General features: G+C 40.7%; 1 protein-coding gene across 4 annotated transcripts in view; it reads left to right on the top strand.

Moving 5' to 3' along the window:
• TPP2 (tripeptidyl peptidase 2) overlaps window positions 1–23,350 on the top strand; it is a 67,207-nt gene that overhangs the window by 16,047 nt on the left and 27,810 nt on the right. For all 4 annotated transcript variants that reach the window (XR_011559061.1, XR_011559062.1, XM_070751244.1 and 1 more), the window contains exons 5-16: window positions 1,726–1,850; window positions 3,390–3,553; window positions 4,293–4,447; window positions 7,866–7,942; window positions 9,194–9,321; window positions 11,255–11,354; window positions 13,160–13,308; window positions 13,930–14,045; window positions 15,418–15,586; window positions 19,335–19,492; window positions 22,434–22,510; window positions 23,150–23,256. Coding sequence is in view for 2 of the 4 variants with exons in the window: in XM_070751244.1 (XP_070607345.1) it covers window positions 1,726–1,850; window positions 3,390–3,553; window positions 4,293–4,447; window positions 7,866–7,942; window positions 9,194–9,321; window positions 11,255–11,354; window positions 13,160–13,308; window positions 13,930–14,045; window positions 15,418–15,586; window positions 19,335–19,492; window positions 22,434–22,510; window positions 23,150–23,256 (1,525 nt within the window). In the remaining 2 variants the exon portion in view is untranslated. The remainder of the gene's footprint in view (window positions 1–1,725; window positions 1,851–3,389; window positions 3,554–4,292; window positions 4,448–7,865; window positions 7,943–9,193; window positions 9,322–11,254; window positions 11,355–13,159; window positions 13,309–13,929; window positions 14,046–15,417; window positions 15,587–19,334; window positions 19,493–22,433; window positions 22,511–23,149; window positions 23,257–23,350) is intronic.

The following is a 23,350-nucleotide window of genomic DNA, read 5'->3' on the forward strand; positions in this document are numbered from 1 at the left end:
GCATAAAGCGTATCAGGAAAGACTTAATGAACTCAATCTGTATAGTCTGGAGGACAGAAGGAAAAGGGGGGACATGATTGAAACATTTAAATATGTTAAAGGGTTAAATAAGGTCCAGGAGGGAAGTGTTTTTAATAGGAAAGTGAACACAAGAACAAGGGGACACAATCTGAAGTTAGTTGGGGGAAAGATCAAAAGCAACATGAGAAAATATTATTTTACTGAAAGAGTAGTAAATCCTTGGAACAAACTTCCAGCAGACATGGAAGATAAATCCACAGTAACTGACTTTAAACATGCCTGGGATAAACATATATCCATCCTAAGATAAAATACAGGAAATAGTATAAGGGCAGACTAGATGGACCATGAGGTCTTTTTCTGCCGTCAGACTTCTATGTTTCTATGTTATTAAGAAGTGAATCACTGCAGTTGTTAAATTGGTAGCACGATTGTTAAGTAAATCCGGTTTTCCCATCGACTTTTCTTGTCAGAAGGTCGCAAAAGGGGATCACGTGACCCTGGGACTCTGCAACTGTCATAAATATGTATCGGTTGTCAAGTCTCTGAATTTTGGTCACGTGACCACGGAGTTTAATAACCCTATGGTTTATTAACCATAAAAAAGACAAGTTTAGGCAAAGGCATGAGGTATATAATGCATGTGGCATAGCAATAAATACCATATACAGTGATCCCTTGTTTTTTTGCGGGGGTTGTGTTCCAAGACCACCCGCGAAAAACAAATTTCCGCAAAGTAGAGGAATGCTATTTTTGTATGTATTTAATGAGTATTTGGACTTTTAAAACCCTCCCTATATTATTAACAACCCACCGCTGCTGAGCGTGGAGAGAGACCGGCTTCTCTCAGCTACCGCGCAGGCTGAAGGAAGCCGCCGCTGCAGTTCCCCCCCCCCCACACACACACACACAAACTGTCCCTGACCCAGCGTTCCTTTCCCTTTGAAAAAACCCATGAAGTAGCGCATCCGCAAAAGATGAACCGCAAAGTAGCGAGGGATTACTGTATATCTTAATTGGCCCAGTAGCTATAAAACAGTATATATTTTCTTGACTGTTATGGACTTCTAACTGTATGTAAACTTGCTGTTAATGAGTGGATGGTTATTGTTATTATAAGGCACTATTATACCATACAGAAAATAGAGAAAATGAAAATAACCTCACAATAACCGATATGTTAAACGGAAAAATCAACAAGATGTATGTGTAACAATCAACAAAGGGAAAATACTGTTATAAATGAATGAGCTGCAAATCAAGTATACTGCTATTTAGCAGGTGTAAATATCAAGCTCTGATACCAAAATAACCCATGTATAAAGCATAATGCTTTATTTTTGTTATGAGTGTATATATGTTATCATTGTCTTTCTTACTATTTTTTTCCTGACTAATAGATTTATATGTATATACATTCTGTAAATGTTGTATTGTTGTTTTGTCTTTCTATGTTTTTTTAATGTATATAATTAATAAAGTATTTTTTTTTAATAAAAAAAGAGTGGATGGTTTCAAGCAGGAGGGATGGAGAGTCAACATTCCAGTTGATGCAAATAAGTAATAGATGAACTGCTACTGGGTGCAGTATAACGCTACACTATAATTTTTATTGTAATGAGAGGAGCATATCATTTTTTTTTCCTCTGTAGAGGGTGTGTGTCGATTTTAGCATACTTTTTCACGAGACACTTTATTTTCCAGGAAAGCAAATTAATGAAGGAAGAGCTTCAGAGTCGAGTGGAACTGCTAAACTCCTTTGAGAAAAAATATAATGATCCCGGCCCTGTGTATGACTGCTTAGTGTGGCACGATGGTGAAACTTGGAGGTAAATTTTTTTCGTTATGTTAAAATACCAATTTGTTTTTTAATTAGACTTTTAAGCGGTGAGGCAGGGGAAAGGGCTAAAGGAAAAATAAGGGTGATGTAACTTTCACCTTTACCGTAATAGATTTGTGTATCCAGTGTCTGGCAACTAAGTGCCAGATGGCATTCTAATCCATAGATTCCTTCGGTGAATGAAACAGAACTAAGAAAATTTATTTATTTATTTTATTTATTTATTAGATTGGTATGCCGCCTCTCTCCGGAGACTCGGAGCGTCTCACAACAAAAAACACAGTACAAATCCAATAGTTAAAAAAGCAATTTAAAACCCTTAATATAAAAGCAATCATACATCCCAGACAAAAACCATACATGAAACGGGAACGGCCCGGGGGAATCAATTTCCCCATGCCTGATGGCAGAGGTGGGTTTTAAGGAGTTTGCGAAAGGCAAGGAGGGTGGGGGCAGTCCTAGTCTCCGGGGGGAGTTGATTCCAGAGGGTCGGGGCCGCCACAGAGAAGGCTCTTCCCCTGGGTCCCGCCAGACGACATTGTTTCGTCGACGGGACCCGGAGAAGGCCCACTCTGTGGGACCTAGCCGGTCGCTGGGATTCGTGTGGCAGAAGGCGGTCCCGGAGATATTCAGAATATGCCAGAAAATGTCTTTCAGAAGGGTGATGTTGTCATTTGTGTCTGGGTGCTTTCTGTGCTTTAGATCTTAGCAAGATTTGGTGGTGTGGGGGGAATCAAATGAAGTTCTTTTTTTCTTATGTAGGACTTAAGTAAAGTGACAGTAGGCTACTGTTACTGCACACCCTTGCAGCAGAGCCGAAAGCATGGTTATCCAAAACCATTTGTTGCCCAACTTCCTGTATTTGAGATTGAGGAAGTGGACGTATAAATTAAATTGGAAACTAAATAAATATTATTCTAAGCCAGATAGAAAAAAAGGTGCACAAGAAGATACAGCCAGATACGGATATTTTGCTGGGAACCAGAATGCCAATTGCAAAATAAAGAATTGGCTATTGGTTGTTGTTGCTTTTTTCTTTTCTTTGGAATTGGATTAGGTATGTCATATGCAGTAGGTGTCATGACCTGATAATAAAGACATTTTATAGATTTTGTTTACTTTGAGGATCTCACTGAAACTACAGAGGGGAGAGGGGCGGCATACAAGTCTAAATAATAGTAATAATAATAATAATAATAATAATAATAATAATAATAATAATAATAATAATAATAATAATATTCTCCTTATAATTAGTATATTCTTTTACTGCTGTGGGTTATCAATAAATTATATCTTGGTCTACACCAGTGATGCAAACCTTTTTTTGTGAATATACTCATGTTTTAAAATAGCAGTTTTTATTTGCATTGCTAAAGTCAGGTTTGAATTTAGTATGTGCAGTTTGATCACAAGCCTTAAAATTGTGAGCAGGAAATTGCTATTGTGGCTGAATGGCAAACAGCAATACAAATTCATAAGAAAGAAGAACTGAGAATCAATCTGTCCTTATGCACCTTCTCTACAGAGCTTGCTTAAATTCCAATGAAACCGGCGACCTTTCTAATTGTACCGTTCTGCGGAGCTACAAAGAAGGTCAAGAATATGGATCTTTTGGAACATCAGAAATGTTAAATTACTCTGTCAATATTTATGAAGAAGGCAATTTGCTTTCGATTGTGACAAGTGGAGGTAAGACTTTACCAAATTTGAAAATTTATGCACTGGTACCGGTAAATACATAGTTTGTCTTAATCCGAAAGAAAACTCTGTTGTCTTAACTTTTAACAGCAAATGCATGTTTGATAATAGCAAAACACAGTTAGTAACTTACAGTACAGCAATGTTTTAATCATAGGATAAGTATCGATATCTAGGAAGAGTGAAAACATTAGTTTAATGACAAATGGCTTAGGTTGCATAAAATCTTGCATATGGTAATATATATATATATATATATATATATAATATATAATGTACTATATGTTGCACTATATATTACATAATTATGAGCATTATGTATTTATAAAGAAAATTAAGCTGTTTTAAAAGAACAGTCATTATAAAACAGAAATACAAACCCAAAAAAAAGAGTAGAAAGTAAAAAAATTGGGTTCAGTATAGCTGTTCTAATTCCCTCCTCTACTTTTTGAATATGGTGCACTTACTAACATCCTGGAGACCTCCCATCAACAAAAAAGATCAGTGATCTTGAATATAAAGTGGCAGATGATATAATATTCATTTTAGTGTAACCTATTTACAAAGTCATATTAAAATGCATTGAACAACAGAACTATCAGTCACGGTTGGTGCAAACTGTGCAGATAGGTATGAAATGTGACAAGTTATGGATCTCATGGGTCAGATTGAATAACCACTTTTCACAACAATGCACTTGTTTTTTAAGTGAATTCAACTTTTTTTCCAGGTGCACATGGAACACATGTTGCTAGTATAGCTGCTGGGTATTTTCCTGAAGAGCCAGATAGAAATGGCGTAGCCCCTGGTGCACAAATACTTGCTATTAAGGTTGGTGATGCAAGATTAAGCACTATGGAAACCGGGACTGGTCTTATAAGAGCAGTAAGTATTGGTAAAAATCATTGCACATAAAAACTAATCATAAAGTGTGCTTTTATCTGTATTTCCTGAATAAAATGTTCTTGATGTCTCTTTTGAGAGGAGAATAAATGCCTTTCTTAGAATGCTTTCAGAGTTGGCACTAAATGTACACAGCAGAGAACTAAAACAAGTTTTTCTCTAGTGGCTATATTAGCAAAGAATGAATTGTTATGAAGCATAGGAGGACCAAGTATCGTATTTTTCGGACTATAAGACACACCGAATTATCAGACGCACCAAGATTTTAAAGAAGTAAAAAAGGAAAAAAGGTTCTTGCCCTCCCAGTCCCTGAGAGCACTCTGCAGGCCTCTAAAACTGCCCACCCTCTTTTTTTTTGCAAAATGGGTCATGCTGAGGCTTTGGGAGGCCTGCAGAGTGCCCGGGGGGCTGGGGAGGGCAAAAATGTGACTCGGGCTTTGGGAGGGGGGAAATGGGGGTGTATTTACCCTCCCAGCCCCTAGGGGCACTGTGCAGGCCTCCTAAAGCCTCTGTGCACCACATTTTTCATCTCCCAAACTTCCCATATTTTTTTCCTTCCCTAGACCCCAGGAGCACTTTGCAGGCCTCCCAAACCTCTGTGCCGTATTTGCAAACAACGGACTTGTTTTTGGTAAAAATGAGATAGCGGGGAAAGATTTTTGGAGGCCAAAAAATGGCTCTCTTTGGTGCACGGGTGAAATGTGAATTTTTTTCCCCTACCAGTTCTGTGGCCATGGCTCACAAAAAATGGGAGCAGGATTTCTGCAATTTTTGCCAATATTTTTGCTTATGCACATGCGCAGAAGCAAAAAAAATTGACAATAATTGCCAAAATTTCGCTTGTGCGAGCGTCTTCACACAAGATTTCACTTGCCGCACATGCACAGAAGCCAAAATTCCCATGGGAGCGCGTCGGGGACGCATAGCTGCATACACATCCCAAAAATCGCTACCGGGGCATAGCACCTGACCATTCCGGTAGCAGCCCATCACTGATTTCCACCCTGCTTTAGGGGGGAAAGGTGTCTTATACTCAGAAAACTACAGTAGTTCATCCTGGCATGCCAAACTTTCTCAAGTCAATATGATCAGGGTAAATTTGTTATTTAAACATGCTCAGTCTAATCTCCTATGAAACCTCTGCATATTCATCTAAAGACAAGGCCATAACCAATAGTATTTTGATAGGAAGGATTTGGCCTGCTGGCTGAAGCTTCCAGTATTTTGCCTGAGATAAGAGAATTGAATACGTATTTGGTTCAAAATTCTGTGGGTGTAACTATCTTTTGTCTTCCTTTTTCTAGTTAGGCTGCAATCATGCAATTATATTATTTTTATTTAATAAAAATGAAGAATAACAGAATACAATAACAAAGTTGGAAGGGAGTTTGGAGGTCTTCTAGTGCAACCTCTTGCTCAAGCAGGAAACCTTATAATATTTCAGACAAATGATTGTCCAATCTCTTCTTTAAAACCTCCAGTGTTGGAGCGCCTATAGCTTCTGGAGGCAAGTCATTCTACTGATTAATTGTTTTAACCATCAGGAAATTTCTCCTTAGTTTTAGGTTGCTTATTTCCTTGATTAGTTTCCATCCATTGCTTCTTGTTCTGCCTTCAGGTGCTTTGGAGAATAGGTTGACCCCTCTTCTTTGTGGCAGCCCTTGAGATATTGGAACACTGCTATCATCTCACTCCTAGTCCTTCTTTTCATTAAACTAGATCTACCTCTTCCTGTAACCTTTATTCTTATGTTTTAGCCTCCAGTCCCCTAATCAGCTTTGTTGTTCTTCTCTGCACTCTTTCTAGAGTCTCAATTTCTTTTTTTATATCGTGACAACCAAAACTGGATGCAATATTCCAATTGTGGTCTTACCAAGGCATTATAAAGTGGTGGTAGCACTCCAGATAATCTTGATTCTATTCCTTTGTTAATGCAGCCTAGGACTGCATTGTGTTTTTTTGGCAACTGCAGTACACTGCTGGCTCATATTTAAGTGATCGTTCACTAGGACTGTAAAATCTATCTCACCACTATTGAGCCAAGTACTACTTATTGTGCATTCAGTTTTTCTTGCCTGAATGTAGAACCTTACCTTTTTTCACTATGGAATAAGATAAGGTGAAATCAAAATAAACCAATATTTTAATAATTTTAATTTAAAAAAGAATTTCATAGAAAAGTCTAGTCTCACAATTTAAGTTTAGTCTGAAATTGCAGTGTTGTGTAGAGCAGTGCTTCTTGAGAGTTGCCAATTACAGTGGTACCTCTACTTACAAACTTTTCTAGATAAGAACCGGGTATTCAAGATTTTTTTGCCTCTTCTCAAGAACCATTTTTCACTTACAAACCCAAGCCTCAAAAACTGTAACCAGAAAAGCAGGGAGAAGCCTCCATGGGGGTCTCTCTAGGAATCTCCTGGGAGGAAACAGGGCCAGAAAAGGGGGGAGAAGCCTCTGTGGGGTCTCTCTAGGAATCTCCTGGGAGGAAACAGGGTCAGAAAAGGCAGAGAGAAGCCTCCGTGGGGCATCTCTAGGAATCTTCTGGGAGGAGACAGGGCCTCCACCCTCCCTGTGGTTTCCCCAATCGCACGCATTATTTCCTTTTACATTGATTCCTATGGGAAAAATTGCTTCTTCTTACAAACTTTTCTACTTAAGAACTTGGTCACGGAACAAATTAAGTTTGTAAGTAGAAGTACCACTGTATTTTCAAAGCTCCCGTGGTATATTTTCCTAATGTTAGAATTGAAATGTCATTAGTGCAGCTGCAATAACACAATTTTTTAAAAAGATAATATGGAAAACCTAACTTGAAACTATTGGAATGAAATTTATAAAAACTAGACAAGGGGTGTCAAACTCAAAGCCCAGCTGCCAGATCAGGTCTGCAGGGTGCTTAGATCTGGCATGCAGGGCTGCCCTGGAAACAGCAAAGGACCAGCTCACAGTGCCTCTGCCAGCGAAAACAGAGCCTGGGAACCCATTTTTGCTGGCAGAGCACTTGAACCACCATAGGAGCGCTGCCACAAGTAACATTGAGCTGGTCACACCCACCCTGGTCACCCGAGATCAGATGCAAAACTGCTGTGGTCCTGAATGAAATTGAGTTTGACATCCCTGAACTACACTAAGGAATGACCATCAATCTGTGAGGTTAAATATTTTATAAGTGAATTTTGAAGGAGCTGAGTTTTCTTTTTTTCAAATCCACTTTGTTTAATATCAGTTTGCTTTTATAATGGGCAGAGCTTTAAATTGTGCTTTTATGCATACAATAGGAAATGCAAGAGGTTTATTACTTTCTAAAATTGTATTCTTCTGATTAAATTAACAACTAGCTACAAATAAATTACGTTTATTCAATGCTCTGAGCCTTAAACTTTTTTTTTTACTTTGACAGATGATAGAAACAATAAAATATAAATGTGACCTTGTCAACTACAGTTATGGGGAGGCAACTCACTGGCCAAATGCTGGGTAAGGAGATTATATATTTATGAGTATTACTTTGCTCTGTGCCAGCAGTAGAAAACTCATTTAATTTAAAATAATGAATTAACCAAGAATAGAACTGTTGTGTCATGAACTACCGAAGCATTCTGTGTTCATATCCTAGAAATCATATACAGTGATACCTCATCTTACAAACGCCTCATCATACAAACTTTTCGAGATACAAACCCAGGGTTTAAGATTTTTTTGCCTCTTCTTACAAACTATTTTCCCCTTACAAACCCACCGTCGCCGTTGGGATGCCCCGCCTCCAGACTTCGTTGCCAGCGAAGCACCCGTTTTTGCGCTGCTGGGATTCCCCCAAGGCTCCCCTCCATGGGAAACCCCACCTCCAGACTTCCGTGTTTTTGTGATGCTGCAAGGGAATCCCAGCAGCGCAAAAATGGGTGCTTCGCTGGCTACGGAAGTCTGGAGGTGGGGTTTCCCAGCGAGGGGAGCCTCAGTGAAATCGCAGCATCGCAAAAACACAGAGGTCCGGAGGTGGGGTTTCGAGGACTTCAGTGGTTTTGCAATGCTGCAATTTCACTGAGGCTCCCTTCGCTGGAAACCCCACCTCCGGACTTCCGTTGCCAGTGGAGCGCTTGTTTTTGCGATGCTGGGATTCCCCTGTAGCATCGCAAAAACACAGAAGTCCAGAGGTGGGGTTTCCCATGGAGGGGAGCCTCAGGGAAATCCCAGCAGCGCAAAAACAGGCACTTCGGCTGGCAAAAGGGGTGAATTTTGGGCTTGCACACATTAATCGCTTTTCCATTGATTCCTATGGGAGACATTGTTTCATCTTACAAACTTTTCACCTTGAGAACCTCATCCCGGAACCAATTAAGTTTGTAAGACAAGGTATCACTGTACAGTTGGAGTGACTGTAGAGAGCCAACATCAGAGTAGGGAATTTTAACAGAACAAATTCCTGGCAGGGAATAACAGGAGAGTGTGGTTGCGGAGACCAAATGAGCAAATTCCATCCCCCTCTCCACTTTTTCATGGGAAAAGATTTATTCATTTTGCACAATGCGCTGATGTTGCACTGCTGGTTATGATTCTTTGTGTGCCAAGAGGAAGGTAAAATTGCAATCCAGAAAGGTGGTGATAAGCATGAGTAGATGCAGCTTGTAGGAATCTATACAGTAAAGGTTATCGCTGTCATAAATGAAGAAAGAATAAAAGTACGTGAAAAAAGACCTTTTCTCAGTTTGTGATGTTTTGTGTCTCTTCTAGGAGAATGTGTGAAGTTATCAATGAAGCAGTATGGAAACACAATATAATTTATGTTTCAAGTGCTGGGAACAGTGGTCCCTGTTTGTCTACTGTTGGATGCCCAGGGGGAACAATATCTAGTGTGATCGGCAAGTATTCGCAATTAGAGCAATAGCTATACCGCTTCAACTTATAGACTGCTACATTTACAGCCCTCTCTGAGCAGTTTGCAATGTCAGCATATATTGCCTCCAACAATCTGGGTCTTCGTTTTACTGACCTTGGAAAGATAAGCCTATGAGAACCAAACTCCAAACTGAGCAGATTTAGAATACCTGCAATACTGCATTTTAACCGCTGTGCCACCATTACACTAATTACGGAATATAATTATGAATAAGACTTGAAAAGAGTTTTGAAATGTTTATTAAGGCTGAAAGTAAGGCTAAAATGATAAATGTGAATTTATATTATTCTTTGTCTCCAAATGATTGGTAATATTTTACAGTTTTTCATTAACATCAGTTCCTCTTCGTTTAGCTGAGCTTTTTAATCTCAGAAATATAATACAGTGGTCCTTTGACTTTCGTGGGGGATACGTTCCAAGACCGCCTGTGAAAGTCAAATTTCCGCGAAGTAAAGACGCTCCCTTCCTTCCTTCCTTCTTCCCCCTCCCTGCTCCATTCCTGGTTTTACTTACCCCCAGAACCCGCAGGGACAATGGGGCAGCAAGCTAGGGGCTTTGCTGTGCGGCAACGGGCAGCAGTAAGACTCTGCTTCAAGTGGAGCGTACCAACCCTCCAAGAATTAAAGGGGAGGGATCGGGAGGCTGGGGCAGAAGTGGAGCTTTTATTTTAAAAAGCAGGACAGCTGGGGGGGGAGGATGAGAGTTAAAACACACAGTATTGTACATCGGGCGGCCGCGGGAAAACACTCAAATGTTCAAAAAAAGCGGAGTCTTTTTTTATTAATACTTTTTGAAAACCCATGGTGTAGCCTTTCCGCGACAGTCGGACCCGCGAAAGTCAAGGGACCACTGTGTAGATATTCCATGTCTATTTTCTGATCTAATCTTTTAAGAATTAGTGCTTCTGCAGGGCAGAACATGGATACACAGAACATACACAAAGACAGACTGTTTAATTACCCATCTACTGGAGACATTCTTTAATTTTAAAGCTAGTTGGAACTGAGTAGCATTCTATATAACAGAATCGTATAGATTGTTTCTTTAGTCTCTACATATGAAGCTCTGCCTTGTCAGATTTTTCTTGAAACCGGTCTAAATCTGATTTGTGAAAAAGCTCGGAGAGAGCATTTCCTAATTAGAATTCCATACATAATAAATGCCAAAGTTAAATGAGATAGGGAACAAAAAGTAGCTTAAAATGCAATAGCAGCTTTTGCCTTCTGTTCTCCAGTATTTGAATTTTGGAGTGTATTCATTCTGACTGGAAGTTAATACATAGATGTTGACTAATGTCTAATCATAGCCTTATCCTTCATGATTTTAATTAATCCATTTTTTAAAAGTTCCCTAAGTCTATAACTACACATTGATGAAGTGTTTTTAATTTGCATGAATTTAATCATTTAGCTTTATTGGACATTATTAAATGAGCAGGGTTGTATTTAAAGCATTAGTTCACGTAGTGGTTAACTCCATCTTGAGCTGTTTTTCAAAAATGTCACTATTTTTCATCCCATGCAATTTTATGGGGTTATTTGTTGAGAGCAACTGGAATAGGAGTAATATGTGTGCCAGCCTCTTTTACATCCTGGAGGAAAAATGAGATATAAATCTTAATAAATCAATAGTATCTACTTATACAGAAATGGCTGTATTATGTTTATGCATCCTATCCAACTATTATGTACGTGCTCAGGTTCTGAATAATTTGTAAAGTAAATATTGCATTTTGACATGGTGAATGGTTCATTTGAGTGGAGATTGAAGTAATGATATCAAACAGAAACAAAAACTGTCTAGCTTCTAGTATAAATATGCTGCCAACTTACCAACTTAACAATTAGTAAAGATAATTAATAGTAGACTTGAACTTATGTCAACTCATCCTAAAGGTGTTGGTGCATATGTATCACCTGATATGATGGTTGCTGAGTACTCATTACGAGAGAAATTACCTGCAAATCAGTACACATGGTCTTCTCGAGGACCAAGGTAAGTGATAAATTAATTCATGAGTTAAATCCTGGTGTTTCTATAATCCATTTAAAAATTACATTTTAATATAACAGAAAATAACTTGAAAGTGCAACTTAGGTTTCCAACACAATGAAAGACTAACTTCTGAAAAATGGATTTTCAATTTGACATAAATATAATCATTTCAAGGTGTCTATGAGTAGGAAGAGAAAACTTCTAAGTTTTGTTTCTTTAAAAACAATGCCTTAATTTCTGTTTTCTTAACTGATCCCTAACCTTGCAAGTAGGATACTTACATTCTGTAATATAACAGCTGTATATATTAAAATACATATATTAAAAAGAAGTGGGTATAAATGTATGTTATTGGAAATTGTAAAAAAACAATCCTAGTTGCAGAAAAAGGTTGCAAAAACATTTAACATGGAGCGTGCATGCACACTAAATTAGGAATGATTTTTAGGAGAAAATTTACACTAATATCAAAGAAGTGGCAGAATATGTTTTCTTTTATGCGCATAAAAGTATATTTTATGAACATAAAAGTATATTTTATATTTTAAGAGTATATTTTCTTTTATGTACATTAAGATCATATGCACCAAAGACAAATTCCTTCTGTGTCCAATTATACTTGGCCAATAAAGAATTCTATTGTGTTCCGTTCCTATTCTATTCTGATAGAATCAATATAGAAAGGATGCAAAAGAAGGGACCAAATGAAATGTGAATGAGAAAGCATTAAATAATTTTAATTTATTTTAATAATTAAATAGAATTGTTAAATTGTCCCACAGTGAGTTACCCTATGGTTTGTTGGCCATGGTGAGTTGGCCACAGCAGGTTTGGCCATGGCCAAGTTGTCTCATTCCCCTCTTCCGGGGCCTGTAGGCTGTCAAAACCTGCATAAGGGACAACAGGCTTCGAATGAGCCCTGGCAAGACCGATTGAAGAAACGCATGACAATTGTTCATATAATTTTATAGGATATTTATAGAGGACTAACTCCTGAAGTTATTATATGCCCATATGAATTGGTTCCTAATTGGTAGATATAAATTATAAACGAATTTGTTAGACATTCTGAACTAAGGAACAAATTAAATGTAATGCACTTAAGACTCACCCGTCCATTAAAAAGAATGTATTGGTACAGACAAAAAGGAATATTTTGTGATGGTGTCTAAAGCAGGTGTTTCCTAGGTTGGCAACTTTAAGACTTGTGGACTTCAACTCCCAGAATTCCTCAGCCAATTTTGCCGGCTGAGGAATTCTGGGAGTTTGTTTGTTTGTTTGTTTATTTATTTATTTATTTATTTATTTATTGGATTTGTATGCCGCCCCCTTTCCGCAGACTCGGGGCGGCTAACAACAATGATAAAAACAGCATGTAGAAATCCAATTAATAAAACAACTAAAAACCCTTATAATAAAACCAAACATACACACAAACAGACCATGCATAACTTGTAATGGCCTAGGAGGAAGGAATATCTTAACTCCCCCATGCCTGGCGGCATAAATGAGTCTTGAGTAGTTTACGAAAGACAGGGAGGGTAGGGGCAGTTCTAATCTCCGGGGGGAGTTGGTTCCAGAGGGCCGGGGCCGCCACAGAGAAGGCTCTTCCCCTGGGGCCCGCCAAACAACATTGTTTAGTCGACGGGACCCGGAGAAGGCCAACTCTGTGGGACCTTATCATTGAAGTCCACAAGTTGAAGTCCACAAGTCTTAAAGTTGCCAAGGTTCTAAAGGAGGATTATTTGATAGCCTGGGGAAAAAATGGGGCTTTTGCTATTCTGACCTTCCTATATTAATTTCAGTATTGATGGAGCCCTGGGAGTGAGTATCAGCGCACCTGGTGCTGCTATTGCCTCTGTCCCTAACTGGACATTACGTGGTACACAACTCATGAATGGCACCTCAATGTCTTCACCCAACGCTTGTGGTGGCATTGCTTTAATACTCTCAGGTAAAACGGAATGCTGCTCTCCTTCTAAAACAAATTTTGTTGACAGTACAGTGATCCCTCGAGTTTCGCGATCTCGATCTTTGCGAAACGCTATATCGCGATTTTTCCCACCCGATGACGTCACTCTCTTCCTTTCTCATCTTTCTTTCTCTCTCTCTTTCTCTATCTTGCTTCTTCCTCTCTCACACTCTCTTCCTCCCTCTCTCATCTCTTTCTTTCCTTCTCTCTCTTTCTCTATCTCTCCCCCTCTTGCTGGCGGGCGGCGGGCGGGCGGGGGTATCAGCGAGGAGCCGGGGTTTCCCCACCGCCCACGCAAAGGGGAAAGCCCGATTCGGCTCCTCGCTGCTGCCGCCGAGCAGATCAGCTGCTGGGCAGCTGCGGCAGCAGCGAGCAGACGAAGATCCGGGTTTCCCCGCCGCCCACACAAACTCCACCATCTGCACATGCGCGGCCATGGAAAAAGGGCGCGCATGCGCAGATGGTGTTTTTACTTCCGCAACCCTACATCGCGAAAAATCGATTATCGCGAGGGGTCTTGGAACAGAACCCTCGCGATAATCGAGGGATCACTGTATATTGATGGCACACAGTTTTATTTGATTACTCTTCCTTTGATTACAGGACTCAAAGCCAATGAAGTAGATTATACAGTTCACTCAGTCAAAAGAGCATTAGAAAACACAGCAATGAAGGTTGAAAATACACATATGTTTGCCCAAGGACATGGTATTATTCAGGTAATTACTTTGGACTTGAAAGAACAAAATCCCATATATGCAAGGCATTGATGAAAAAAATTAATGACTATTCCTAATGTTGCATTCAGGGATTTATTGTTCTCTACCTCTCCTCACCTTGCTTCCCCTCCCCCATGTATAATAATTAATTTTGGGGGGGATATTTCCTTCTTTGTTTTCACATAGTTGTAATGATTCTCTAATAGCTAGCTTATTAGCACTGAAAGTATTAAGAGATGTGTTTTTGTGTATTATTGGAATAGATGATTCCGTATAATCTTTGTCCCATTTTTTCATGTGATGTTATTCTGTTTAAGAAATGAATTGTGAACACTTTGATGGCCATTAAATGGCCATTAACTCAATGGGACCTATTTCTGTTTAACACAATTATGTAATGTAATCATATTTTGTTTTTTCATGGCGGCACTGTTTTCTTCCCAATTCTCTTTTCCCTAAAGTTTTTTTTTTTTTTTTTTAAACCCTCCTTTTTTAACTTGGCATTCCAGAAACAGGTGGTGTTGGAGGATAGATGGACAGAAATGTTACTGTATTGTCTTGATGGTTACAGTTTATGTTTAGAGTTGAGGATCTTGTTTTTATTATTTCAGTATCTAACAATATTGTATCAATCGTGCTTTGCTATAATGGGCATGCTTTATGTGGGTAGCACACAAAAACTGGAAAATAGATAGATGAATAAATACTTCAGTTACCCTGCTACCTTGACTACACAGAGAACATAATAGAAATTTAGATTTTAATTTCTGAAAATGATCGATACAAATAATGAAAAAGATTTAAAAGGGTTAAATGAAAATTTTCAACAAAAGTTACTGTGGTGAAGATTTTGTCTCTGCTGGTTAAATCCCTTATGAAAATGGTAGCCTGTCATTATTTTTAATTTAAGAAATATAAACATTTATAATGTATGCCTCCCAGAGTCCTTGGAGTAGGGCGGCATACAAGTCTAAATAATAATAATAATAATAGTAATAGTAATAATAGTAATAGTAGTAGTAATAATAATAATAATAATAATAATAATAATAATAATAATAATAGGAAAAATTTCTTTCTTCAGAGCAAGCAATAGCATTTGAAAATCACTTCCAAAAGTAACAGTTAAAAGACAAATTTACTTTAACTTTTTAGTCCTAAACTGAATAATCTGTTTTTCAGCAGCAAATCTCCCAGTTGAAATGGGAGATTTTGAGATATTTAAGAATTTATTTGGACCATTTGCCCAAGCTGGGGGAACCTTTACTCCATGAAACTGCTGTCAAACCGTATTATTCATTTAAACATGAATTTCATACTGAAGAAAATCATGGTTAATTTTGTTTTTATTTTTTAATTCATTTTTCTCTAGGTTGATAAAGCCTATGACTACCTCATTCAGAATCGATCATTTGTTAACAACATAGGCTTTACTATTACTGTGGGTTGCCACCGTGGGATCTACCTCAGAGAGCCTTGTCAAGTTGCTGCACCTTTTGACCATGGTGTCGGAATAGAGCCTTTATTTCCTGAGAATACAGGTAGAAATGAGCTATTTGTACTACTTATTTTCAAAGGTAGATATTGGGAAGATTTGGGAGTTACTCCTGTGAGATGGGCCACTCTGTAAATTGTTTAATAAATAAGATAAAAATACATCGAGATAAATGATACTATTAAATAAGAACAAGCTTTTTTAAAAATTATTTTTATTAATTTTTAACAAGTTTAATGTACACACAACATAAAACAATGCATAGTGAAATGTGCCCACCTCCCAGACACCATCCCATCAGTTGTCCCAATTCAGTTTCATTAAATAAGAACAAGCTTAGGTTATTGTAGCAGCCTGTTGGTTGGGTTACCAGTTCCATCTGGGTCTAAGGGTAGAGCAAATAAGGGGAAATTGGATTCCAACTTCTATTAAGATAGGACAGTGTTTGGCTATGTGGAAATATATCCATTACTTTCCTGTTTATGAAGACTGGCTGCGAGTTTGGGCCTTCTGAGATGATTCACAAGCCTGGATTAGTTTTGCAATTCTGTGTCATTGATTCAAACATGCCCTTGTCTTTAGCATGGAAAATCATCTGGACTTTGTTTGCTATGGCCTAGTTGGACAATTGTTGTCATCAGTAGAATGGTATTTCCAATTAACCTGATGGCTATTGAATTTTCCCATGTAGATTGCTGGATGTGGCTTGATGTTCAGGACATACTGTGGAAGATGGTTTATAGATGTTAGATAGCCTCGTTCGGGAATTACTTTGTGTCTATTGTTGTTTGTAGAGGCTGACAGTAAGGAGGCGTTTTCTATATTCTCTCTAACATATGTAGCAACTCTGTAGCTACAATGGTAGGTGGCTCCAACAGGTTGTAGCCATGAATCTTGCTTCTTCTGGGATGCTGTTCTTCGTTTGCTATATGCGTTTCTTAAAGGACAGCCATCTCAGTGTTGCTGTCTAATAAATGTTTGGGAGCATTTTGGCTCTTGGATCTACGGAGCCCCTTATGATTAATTTGGCAGATTCAAATAATATTCTTGATCTCTCTTATCATTTGAGCCTGAAAAGATCCTTTTTTGTTTTCATTTTCGTGACCCTGTATTTTGAGAGTCGGGAAAATCTGCAGAATAGTCTTTCTGCTACCGTGTTTCCCCGATAGTAAGACCCCCCCGATTGTAAGACATATGGGGGGTTTCAGGGGGGTCGGCTAAAATAAGCCATACCCCGAAAGTAAGACATATGTCTTACTTTCGGGGAAACACGGTACGATATGCCGGAGAGCCGGAGAAGGGGGCGTCCGGACCCCCCCACCCCCAGCAGAAGCCAAGGGGGGGTTCCTTTCAAGCGGCGTTGGGCGAAAGAGGGCGGGCAGCCAGCAGCAGAAGGCGAGAGGTGCCTCCTTCTCCGGCTCTCCGGCAGATCGAGCGCGCAAAGAGGCACCTCTCACCTTCCGCCGCTGCTGGCCGCCCTCTTTCGCCTAGCGTCGCTTCGGAAGCCACCAAACGCCGTCAGGGGGGCGCTTGGCGACCGCCTCTCCGTTCGCCAAGTGCCGCTCGCCAAGCACCCCCCTGACGGCGTTCGGCGGCTTCCGAAGCGACGCTGGGCGAAAGAGGGCGGCCAGCAGCGGCGGAAGGTGAGAGGTGCCTCTTCGATATGCCGGAGAGCCGGAGAAGGGGGCACCTCTCGCCTTCTGCTGCTGGCCGCCCACCCTCTTTCGCCCAGCGCCGCTTGAAAGGACCCCCCCCCCCCCCCTTGGCTTCTGCTGAGGGTGGGGAGGTCCGGACGCCCCCTTCTCCGGCTCTCCTGCATATCTCAGAAGCCAAGGGGGGGGGTCCTTTCAAGCGGCGTTGGGCGAAAGGGCGGGCGGCCAGCAGCAGAAGGCGAGAGGTGCCTCCTTCTCCGGCTCTCCGGCAGATCGAGCGCGCGAAGAGGCACCTCTCACCTTCCGCCGCTGCTGGCCGCCCTCTTTCGCCCAGCGTCGCTTCGGAAGCCGCCGAATGCCATCAGGGGGGCACTTGGTGACCGCCTCTCCGCTCGCCAAGCACCTCCCTGACGGCGTTCGGCGGCTTCCGAAGCGACGCTGGGCGAAAGAGGGCGGCCAGCAGCGGCGGAAGGTGAGAGGTGACTCTTCGATATGCCAGAGAGCCGGAGAAGGGGGCACCTCTCGCCTTCTGCTGCTGGCCGCCCGCCCTCTTTCGCCCAGCGACGCTTGAAAGGACCCCCCTCCCTTGGCTTCTGCTGGGGGTGGGGGGGTCCGGACGCCCCCTTCTCTGGCTCTCCGGCATATCGCAGAAGCCAAGGGGGGGGGTGTCCTTTCAAGCGGCGCTGGGCGAAAGAGGGCGGCCGGCCAGCAGCGGCGGAAGGTGAGAGGTGCCTCTTCGCGCGCTCGATCTGCCGGAGAAGGAGAAAGAAAGAGGTCGGGTTGTGTGAAAGAGGCCGGGGTTGGGGGAAGGGGAGACGTAAGATGTGTGTTTTTTTTTTTGCAACGCCGCTCAAAAGGTGCCTTGGCTGGAAGAGTAGCTGGTTTCCAGGGCATAAACTGGCTCGCTTCCGGGGATGGTAATGTAAGACATACCCCGAAAGTAACACATAGTGGGGCTTTTGGGGGTAAAAAGAAAGTAAGACATGGCCTTACTATCGGGGAAACACGGTAGTAGTTGTTAGTCGGTTTAGTTCACACTATTGTGCTATCCACGGTGCAGCACAAGGAGTCAAACTAGCGTCATCGCAATCTATTGATATATAGATATTGATGCTATAGGAAAAGAGTTTTATCACTATTAGTTTCTTATGTTCAGAATTTGTGATTCAAACCAGGCCTCCAGCCCACCAGGCAGATTAGTGTAGTCTGCCATTGTTCTGTCGGGCTCTCTGGTAGAATCCTCCCAAAAATTCACAGGTACAAATTTCAGACACACACACAGTTGAAAATTCAAAACAATGTTCTTTATAATGAAAATTCACTTAAACTAAGCCCTCTTTTGGTATAGCAAAGAGCACTTTGTCTCCAAACAAACTGGTAATTTATACAAGTCCCTTATCAGTCCTGTGATACTTAGCTTGCAGCTGTGAGGCAATTCAAAGTCCTTCTTTCACAAAGTGAAAGACACTTTGCTCTGGTTTAGTTTCAAAGCAGGGAAAAATCAGCACACAAAAAGTCAAAGTCAGTAAAGCAGTCATGAAACACAACAAACGATCAGATAATCCTCCACAATGGCCAAACCCACAGGCTGATATTTATAGTAGCCTCACTAATTACCACAGCCCCACCCAACCACAGGTGGCCTCATTTTCTGTGATAATAATCTCTCAGTTGTTGTTGCCTATGCATCGCTCTCCGCATGCGTGGCTGTATCATTAACTCTTGTTCTGAATCCAAGGAGGAGCTAGATAATTGATCTCCTTCTGAGCTGTCTGCCACTCTCCTCCTCCCTGTCACTCATATCTTCTTGGTCAGAGGAGCCTTCATCAGCAGATTCCACCGGGGGCAAAACAGGCCTGCAGCATGTGGATGTCTCCCCCACATCCACAGTCCTTGGGGCAGGAGCTGGGCCAGAGCTAACCACAACAGCCATTTTTTTAAAAAAGTAGTAAATTTAGAACCACTGTCACTAGTTGTGGCATTGCTAATTTGCATTTCCAATGCTACTTTCATATCCCATGAAGATTTTTTTTTGCTTAGCGCTATGGCCCTTTCTTTCCAGTGACTTGTGCAATGATAGTTTAAACTGATGAATTAAAATTCTAAAGCGATTAAAATTTAAATTGCATGTTCTTATTCCAGAAAATAATGAGAGGATATCGCTGCAGCTTCATTTAGCTCTGACATCAAATGCTTCCTGGGTTCAGTGTCCTACTCACTTGGAGCTCATGAATCAGTATAGGCATATTACCATTCGTGTTGATCCACGTGGCCTGCGAGAAGGAGTTCATTATACAGAGGTATTGCTTTTGGTTCTCTTACATCTTATCTTTGACAATTCCACTAAAAAGACGCAGCCATTTCCTCAGCCGTTGTTGATCTATATGCTGAGATATCATTGAGCAGGACGAATGCTTCCATTTCATAATCTGTATGGTTCATCAGCACTATTGCATGACCTTTACCTGCCGGTAAAATAATAATGTCCTGATCGTGTCCTGAGCAATGAGAACAATGGTCACACAATTTAATGCTTATCCTAGCCAATTCTAAACAAAACAACTATATAATAGAGGAGAAGATACTGGAAAATGAGAGGAACAGACATCCTAGCAAGATTTTAGGGAATTCCCCAAGATACACAAAATAGAAGTCTTCCCTCAGACTTACTGTAATACTACGAGATACCCCCTACCTACAACCTGATGAAACGGCTGACATACTGCACAAGTTTCCTGACCTCTTCCTGAACATCACAATCACATCACTCCATACAATTTTTGGCAAAACTATTAAGGCTTACATGTGGCTCCTGACAAGATTATGGTCTATTTTGGTGAAATGTCCTTATTTACATCCCTCCCTCCCTCCCTATTTGCGTACAAAGTACAGTGATGCCTCGTCTTACAAACGCCTCGCCATACAAACTTTTTGAGATACAAACCCGGGATTTAAGATTTTTTTGCCTCTTCTTACAAACTATTTTCACCTTACATACCCACCGCCACCGCTGGGATGCCCCGCCTCCGGACTTCCATTGCCAGCGAAGCACCCGTTTTTGTGCTGTTAGGATTCCCTTGAGGCTCCCCTCCATGGGAAACCCCACCTCCGGACTTCCGTGTTTTTGTGATGCTGCAGGGGAATCCCAGCAGGGGAATCCCAGCAGCGCAAAAATGGGGGCTTCGCTGGCAGTGGAAGTCCGGAGGTGGGGTTTCCCATGGAGGGGAGCCTCAGGGGAATCGCAGCACGGGCGCTTCAGCTGGCAAAAGGGGTGAATTTTGGGCTTGCACGCATTAATCGCTTTTCCATTGATTCCTATGGGAAACATTGTTTCGTCTTACAAACTTTTCACCTTAAGAACCTCGTCCCGGAACCAATTAAGTTTGTAAGACAAGGTATCACTGTAATAGATAAAAACTAGAAGAAGAGTACAACGCAGATCAGACCAACCTAATCCAGACACAAATTATGAAGTTGCTTCCGTACTGACAATATACCTTCTTCGTGTTTGAATGGAAAATGTATGAAGGACGTCCATGGGACCCCCAGTATCAGGAATCATTGCAGAAACTGTCTTGGACTAAGAACACCATGCATTTCAAAACTACACATCTAAATCCTGGCGCTACCATATGGATGACATGACATCATCAAAAGAAATCCTGCACTGAAAGACTTTCATAACTTACTGAACTCCATCTTCCCAGACATATAATTCACAATGGAGGAAGAAATGGCTAGACAATGATCATTTTTAGATGTGTTTTGTCAATAGGCAAGAAGATGGAAGCTTGGAAACCACGGTTTGTCGCAAGACCAAAAACACTCCACACATTCTTAGTTTCAACAGTAACCATCCATTGTGGCCCATTGTGTCAGAACACTGTATGGCAGGGTGAGAACCCACTGTAGCAACCAGCAAACTAAACAACTGGAAAGCAGACATCTACATGAACAATTCAGACAGAATGGGTACAAACATAAGATGCCTGTTCAACACAGAAGTGAGAGAAAGGAAGAAAGTTCGAGATCAGCTATATGGCATATGGAATACAGAAGCAGTAGAACACAATTTCTTAGATCTGCAAGAGAGCATGGCGCACCGCCAAGGGGCTACAGTACGAGGACAAATCATGCATTGCAGAAGTGGGAGGTACTTCCGATGTAATCTACCAGATATCCTGCATGGATTGCCCCTATGACTATGTAGGACAGACAAGGAGGAAAGATCTACGAGACCGCCTTCCGCCGCATGAATCCCAGCGACCAGTTAGGTCCCACAGAGTGGGCCTTCTCCGGGTCCCGTCAACAAAACAATGTCGTTTGGCGGGGCCCAGGGGAAAAGCTTTCTCTGTGGCGGCCCCGGCCCTCTGGAACCAACTCTCCCCGGAGATTAGAATTGCCCCCACCCCCCTTGCCTTTCGTAAGCTCCTTAAAACCCACCTCTGCCGTCAGGCTTGGGGGAACTGAGATATTCTTTCCCCCTAGGCCTTTACAATTTATACATGTTACGTTTGTTTGTAGGGATGTTTGGTTTACAGTAAGGGTTTTTTAGTTGTTTTAGTATTGGATTTATATTATGTTTTTTATTACTGTTGTTAGCCGCCCCGAGTCTACGGAGAGGGGCGGCATACAAATCCAATAAATAAATAAAATAACTACCTGATTGCAAGAACACAAGCAAGTGGTCAGACGAGGAGACGCAAACTTAGAACACCTTGTCAGTCAACAAGAGTGCTAATTTACCACCAGCTTATCATGTACTTAGGAGCCAAGGAGTTGGCAGCGCAGGAAAACAAGTGCCTATAACTTAATAGCTGGCCACCAACACCTCACTCAGCAAATAAAAAGTCACACATAACTAGGCACTATACAAATACTATACATAGAATAGCCCAAAAGTACACATTCTGATATAGAGAAGTTCCATCAGGTTGGGCTCCAGCACAAGTCAGAAAATTTGGAAGATTAAGTTTCTGGTCCCAGTAACCGATCCAGATTGTATCCTGCATTAAAAAAAACATTCTGATTAAATTGAACTAATAAGTCCAAGGACAGTGTACCAAGTAAAGATACTAATTTACTGTGAAAATAAATTGGAAACAAATATATTTCTCAAAATATTTCAATTGAATTATAATGCTTAATGTACAGGTTAGAATTTAAAGAAATTTCGGTAATTGCCTTTTAAAGATTTAAAGATTAAAAATATGACAATTTCTGTTCATTTCCCTGCTTTAGGTGTGTGGTTATGAAATATCAATGCCCAACGCAGGACCTTTGTTCCGAATTCCTGTAACTGTTATTATACCAACAAGGTACATGGATTTTTACTTTTGTCATAAAATTTGTGTCAATGTTTATGGGGGAGGTTTGTTTCCTATTTCTGTCGTTCTATATACATTCCAAACAATAATAGTCTTCTCTGAGTCTTTGGAGAAGGGCGGCATATAAGTCCAATCAATCAGTCAATCAATCAATAGTAAATAGAAATAATTCATTATATGGATGCATCCATGGTTAAGATGCTAGGCTTGTTGACTTGAAGTCCACCAAGCTTAAAGTTGACCAGACTGGAGACTCCTGGACTAGAAAGCTGACAACTCAGGTTCAAGACCCGAGTTCCACGCAATGGGTTGAGCTCCCCTCTTTGCCCCAGACCCTTCTAATCTAGCGGTTCAAAATCATGCTAATGGCAAGTAAATAAGTACCACTTCAGTGTGAAGGTAATAGTGCTACTTGATGTCATTCTGGCCACATGACCACGGAAATGTCTTCAGACAGCGCTGGTTCAATGGCCTTGAAATGGAGATAAGCACTGCCCTCTATAGTCGGCAATGACAAGTGGAGTAAAAATTTGCAGGGAGTTCTTTACCTTTTATATATTACTTATTTATATTGTATTGTATTGTATTATATTACATTACATTATACTTTTATTATATTTTTAACCACAGGGTAAATGAAGCCACAAACTATGATCTCAAATTTAATAATGTTCATTTTAAACCTGGACAAATTCAAAGACACTTTATTGAAGTTCCAGCTGGAGCAACCTGGGCTGGTAAGGTGAATCTATTTGATTCCTCTTGAACTCCATGAAGATTTTAGTATAGGTATTGGAGAATATTTTATTAAATGTCTCAAATCTATATGTA

This window comes from Erythrolamprus reginae, chromosome 4 (genome assembly GCF_031021105.1).
Source record: "Erythrolamprus reginae isolate rEryReg1 chromosome 4, rEryReg1.hap1, whole genome shotgun sequence".
NCBI lineage: Eukaryota > Metazoa > Chordata > Lepidosauria > Squamata > Dipsadidae > Erythrolamprus > Erythrolamprus reginae.